At 38.0% G+C, this 6,000-nt stretch overlaps 1 protein-coding gene across 6 annotated transcripts in view; it reads left to right on the top strand.

The window, feature by feature from the left end:
• Window positions 1-327: 327 nt before the first annotated feature.
• by (focal adhesion protein tensin) overlaps window positions 328-6,000 on the top strand; it is a 192,927-nt gene continuing 187,254 nt past the window's right edge. For 5 of the 6 annotated variants that reach the window (XM_087406526.1, XM_087406524.1, XM_087406527.1 and 2 more), the window contains exon 1: window positions 328-3,708. In XM_087406526.1, the coding sequence (XP_087262652.1) occupies window positions 3,616-3,708 (93 nt within the window). In that variant the 5' untranslated portion in view covers window positions 328-3,615. The remainder of the gene's footprint in view (window positions 3,709-6,000) is intronic. The other variant, XM_087406535.1, reaches the window with a different exon arrangement.

The raw sequence follows: 6,000 nt of genomic DNA, 5'->3' as shown, positions 1-6,000 counted from the left end.
TGTGGTGCGCTTAACTCGCGAAACTGGGCGGGAGTGCATAGGTGCACCTGCGCTCTATGTATACCGCCGCCGGAACACAAAGGGCTAACTTCCTTCGACGTAATCCCCGCGGAAGTTGTGCCATAAACGCGCGGCGCAACCGGAACCGAATCGATGTTCGGCGACCTCGGAACCGCCTGTGTGCCTCCGCAGACATCGCGGAGACTCCACAATGATCGCAGATGCTACGAACCAAGCCGTGGCTGCTATTCGACACGGATTGTTGGTCCCTATGGGCCGCCTGGTCGGTAGGGCCGCTCTCTGGATTCTCTTCGTAGTGCCGGCTGGTATTTTCTGTTAGTCGTCGGCAGACCGCGGAGCTAACCGGTCGGCGAGGACCGCCGTGCGTATAAAAAATATATAAGCGCTTCTCTCTCTATCTGCCATCCGGTCGCGCACGAGTCATTCTCGATTTAATCGGTTACACAGCTGATCGATTAATTTAGCTGCGAAATAAATATAGAGAAAAAGAGGAAGTATCTCTTTAATGGATGATGAGAATCGGTCGAGTTTATCGTAAATACGTAGACGTCCGCGGATCTATTGGGATCTACATTCTGGGACCGGAGGGTGCCGCTGATCCGGGGTGGGCCCCGACGGGGGATCGTGAGGCCCGTGCATCGTAACACGGGTCGAGTTGTAAATAATAGCGACCGGCACGCGATACGACACACGACTTTTCGTGTAAGCGTAACGATCGAGACGTAGCAGTGTATCGCGCGTACATTAATAATAATCTCGTGATACGAACGACGTGAAGGAAAGGAACACGAGGAAGAGAGAAAAGATATCGACATTTTTCAATTATCTTATTCTTCATCGCAAGGATCTGCTTTTCCTTTGATAAAGCATTAGCTCCGTTGCTCTCTTTCAGAACACGATTTATCTCCGTAATATCCGTAATAGGATGGGATACATTATTGATCAAAGCGTACTTACGTATTAATTATATTTAAAGACATTGGTGCTGCGATGAAAAACTACAAGATTTGCGAATAGCATGATAAACTGTAGCAGCGAGCTGAATTTTTTGGCGACTTTGCTGTAAGTTTGTGAATCATAAAAAAAACTACTTAAAAAAATTAATTATGTTCTGACGCAGAAGTATACAACGGAGAAAACTAGGCAGCGTCTTATAACATACTATGATCGATGAGAATGCATAGAAGACTATATGATCCGAATTTCTCAGGACGCATCGATTAAAGTTTGACGTGCCGTCGTTATGAGATGAGAAATGACGTTGTACGCTCGCATATTCGTGTAACGCAATACGATAATGTAATAAGCCTTTGATGTAACCATAATGAACGATGATAAACGATAATGACTTTATGAATATTTCATGACAGCTTACCGAAAATCGGAGCACGATTCGTGTTTGAAACAAAGTCATTTTATGCGACATTCTATGAGAAACTGACGCAATTTAATCGATTTCCCGATGACATGGACTGTTCAAATAATTTTAATTATCAACAATGTTAACGATAATTTTATTTAACCTTTACAGGACAAAAAAAATACTGTAATGACGCTGTCATATTTTGAGTCAAAAAGTATAATAAAAAATAATGACTTATAACGAATTTTATTCAAAGAAAAGGATTAGATTTTAAAAATAGACTCCGTAAAGATTAATAAAGTACGATCTCTCGAAGAGTTATTTCGCCACTTGTGTCGTAGAACATCCATTTGTACACACCGTGCATTTTTCTTTGACAATACAATGCACGCTGCATCGCGGGAGTGAAGATCGATCGAAGAAGAGACATCTTTAATGTTTTTCGCGATAACGCGAACCGCGACCTAGTCTGGGTGCGCTGACAAGGCGCGTATAAAATCGACGATAGCAAACTGGACAGCCGCCAGTCTTGCGAGAGCCGCGCACGAGAGCGGACGTCGCTCGTTTTACCACGTCGATGCGGTGCCACGTGAGGGAAAAGCCAGGAGGAAAACTACGTTCGCGCGCAGCTACGAAGTAACATTTTCTTCCCGTTTCTTCCCTCTCGTTGTGGACTCACGTTATCGCGTCGGGCGGACAGAAAAGATGTGGATTGCGCCGGAAGTGCGATAGAATTAACCAAACGGGATCGGCTTTCGGAATACGTGGGATGTGTCTGATGGACGCGGGCATTCCATCGGATTTAATTCTATCGACACGGGAAATCGATGTGCACTGATTTTCTCGTGAATCTTCGATGCAGAACGAAACGAAAAAAAGAAAAAAAAATTGAAAAACCGAATGAACTGAAATTAGAAAAAAAGCACTATTGAAAGTTTCGACGAGTGAATCTATTTGCTACCTCTATTTGTTCCTCGATGGACAGCATTATATTATATAATAATAAAAAAAAATCGATACTTTATCTGCAAAGCAACGATAAATTGAGGACTTTAATAATAAAAAAAAGTTATCGCGCGGAATAATTAAACGGTTATGATTATACATCCAAATGAAATATAACAAACATTTTAATTAAACAAAAACAGACATCGTATTACGACGTGATAACGAAATGTTTTCTTCGAACGAACTATATTCGTATTCATTGCATTTCTGATTTCTTTTAGATTACTAGATTAGTTAATCGAAACCGTACTCTCATCGTGCTTTATCTCTATTCGAATTGTCGCTTTTCCACAGAATCGATTGGGTTTTCAAGAAAAGGTGTTTTCAAATAAAGCTCCAAGAGCTCCAAGAGCGAAAGAAAAATAGAAAAGTATTTTCAAAGAAAAAAAGATTATTCGAGACATACCTATCATAATATCTCACGTGAGATATTTGTGGATATTCTTGAAACATTTATGGCGATGACTCTGAAGATACTTCCGCGGAGGTGTGAACTATCATGAAATTCTTGAAGAGGTTAAGCGTTTAAAGTAACCGCGTAGATAAAACTTCCACTACGCCTCAGACGAAACCAATTCTTTACAGGCGTTCCGGAAGGATCTTCGCAATCTCACTGCGCGCACTTACTCCACTGAAAGTTTCCCGCCTCACAGCAACTCCCGTGAAAATGCGAAGACTAGAATCGCGGAAATCCTGTTCGTGAACAACTTGAAAACATCTCTCGTAAAATAAAAATTTATTTCACCGTGAAAATATAAATCGCATCGGTACAAAAATATTCTCTTTGGAATTTGCCTAAAGGGAAAAATTCCTGTAAATTATACAAGAAAACTATCCCAGAATCTCTGGAATAAAAGTTATCAAGAAAGTTATCTGCATCGAGTAGTAAAAGAAACATTGAGAAAATTTAGAAGCCGTCAAATTATTAGTGAAGTTTTTAAGACTCTCAAAGATAGAACTATCAATTTTCCGATTTCCACGACCAATATACGGATAGATTTTTTAAAAATCTGCAATCGTAAGTTCTTCGAGCTGGAAGAAGTTTCGTCATAAGTCGAGCGATGCATCGGACATGAAGGAGTTTCGAAAAGGCAAGTGAGAAGTCCTGGGAATCTTAGGCAACGGAGAAGAAGACGGAAGCCGAAGGAGAATTACACGAGAACGAAGGAGGAAGAAAGGAGGGAATTGCGAATAACAGGCAGAGGCGAGGAAACGCTCCAGGAATGCCGTGGATAAAGTGTTTGGGTGGTGGAGGCGGGAAGGCCAGGAGGGGCAAGCCACTCAGCGTCAGTCAACCGATCCACCTGCTTGTCAAGGTAAGATTCCTCTTCAAAAGTTTTCCGCAAGACTTTCTCGTGGTGAATCTCGTGACGAATCGAACGAAGATTCGATATATTTGAATCATTTCTTTCGAAGAATTTTTCGGAGTGCAGCTCTTTGTGAATCAGCTTTTTATTACGAACAACTTCTTCAAGCTTAAGAAGAAAGAATGATGTAGATTCTCAAAATAAAAAAAAAAGTGCACTATATTCAAGTAATGCGCATTTTTAGTTGTGTATATTGGAGTAATTTCTTTTGAGGAATAATATGTTATAAAGGAGTTGAATCATTGAAAAATTAAATGAGGAGATATAATCTTGTTCATACGATATTTAATAAATACATACTTGGCATATATTGAAAATTTTTATAGCATAAATATAAATTATGTTCATAAAATTTCTAATATATGTTATTTAAAAACTCGATAAAGACATAATGGAATTTATAAAAGGGCTGGGAATGAGGACAGTGATGTTGCTCCATTCAATCTATTTAATATGATGGCACATGGCCCTTCTGTTTTATGGCTATTAAATTTTTCAATGAGCAACTTGAATCAAAAAAAGAATCGGAAAAATATCTTGATAACTGATAATATTTTATGGATATTTAATGTGTCCATTAAATATATAAATGAAACTCTAATGTTCCTCTTATGTAATATGTGGAAAATTTTGCTTGCTCGATTAACTTATAAATGTCTAGTATAAGTAAAAGTATGCTCGGGTAATTAAGTACAACTAATTTAAGAAAAAAAAATTCTAAAAAATTCTTTTTAAAAAAAGAAAAAATATTACAACTAATTGTAAGAAAAAAAAAATAACCTTACAATAATCCAAATAAATATAAAATCGAAATAACAATTTTTGTTATTTGAAGTTCGGCTGACAACAGTCATTCTCAAATAAAATCGCTGATAGAATTATATTCGATTTTCACAATATAAATAAATATCATTATTAAATATACTTTTTTAAATTATAACTTTGTACAATAAAAAGAATTTGATTTAACTTTTCATCTGTCTTAATACTGCTTGATATATAGTATTGTTTTGAAAAGCTAAACTCAAATTGTTCCGATAACATTGCGATAAGTTACAGTATTTGTTGTTTGTCACCAATTCATCATTCTATCACTGCCCATTTCCATTCTCATTATCACCGATTATCCCAAATGGTCCTTATCAAACCCGATAAGACTCATAAAACAAAAAAATCAAACACAGCACACCAAGACATTCATGAGCCATGTCATACCGTTAATAAGTAATACGAGAAAGTAAAAAAACTGTCTACGTTAGTCTACGATCGGTCCTACGAGCGCGTCTACGACGGAATGTAGGAGGATTTCCGCTTAAGGCGATGGTTATTAGGCAGCTTCGTTCGTCCCGGGATACCATAAGATCGGGAGATACGAAATCTTTGAGATGATGGAGGGACGCCGCGATGGTCAACATTTCTCCTCTTCGCCGACTAGCTGATTTATTAATTCTCCGGGACGGCCTTTTTCCTCGGTTCCGGGCTCCGATGGACGCCCCGCGGGTACCACCATCGATTCGACGGTATCTCGGGCACGACCCGGCAATTAAGCCGGTAATAACAGACGCGGTGTTAGCCACTTGTTAAAATTACAACAAGCTCATGATATTCATTGCACGCTGAAGCGACTGTTGCACGATATCATTGTGATATTGTTTTGCAATCACTACAAAAGCGCGTGATACCTATTTCCATGCACACGTTTATAAATTCTGAGGAAGCGCAGCAACTACAAATTATTCGTATACAACTCATGAATATTCATTTTACTCAATTTTAATACATTTCATATAACGAGAATTTAGACATTCCATTTAAATTAATGCCTTTCTATATAGTATTTTTGTGATATGAAACTCTTCCGTTTCAAAACCGTGCATAACAGTTTTGAAATTTATCGCCAATAATAATAATGTATGATTACGACGGGGGATACATCGTAAAAATTAATTGCTAATTCCGAAGGAATCAGGATTTCAGTAATTGTATTTGGAAATCAATTTTGCTGTAGGTATACATGTTTTTGCAGAATATTATGATACTATTTCATGGAAAAAAAATATTGAAATACAAAGACAATTTATTCCTAAATTAGTGTCTTCTATAAAGTATTTTCGTGATGTGGAACTTTCTCGTTTCAAAACACATAGCAGTTGTAAAATTTATCGCTAATAACACTAATATACGGTTATGACGGGATAAAACCTAAAAATAAATTGCTAATCCCGAAGAAATCCAATTCCA

Source organism: Acromyrmex echinatior, chromosome 5 (genome assembly GCF_024713525.1).
Source record: "Acromyrmex echinatior isolate Ae372 chromosome 5, ASM2471352v2, whole genome shotgun sequence".
NCBI classification, from domain to species: domain Eukaryota; kingdom Metazoa; phylum Arthropoda; class Insecta; order Hymenoptera; family Formicidae; genus Acromyrmex; species Acromyrmex echinatior.
The sequence above is the reverse complement of the archived record's forward strand: the minus strand, read 5'-3'. Positions and strand labels throughout refer to the sequence as shown.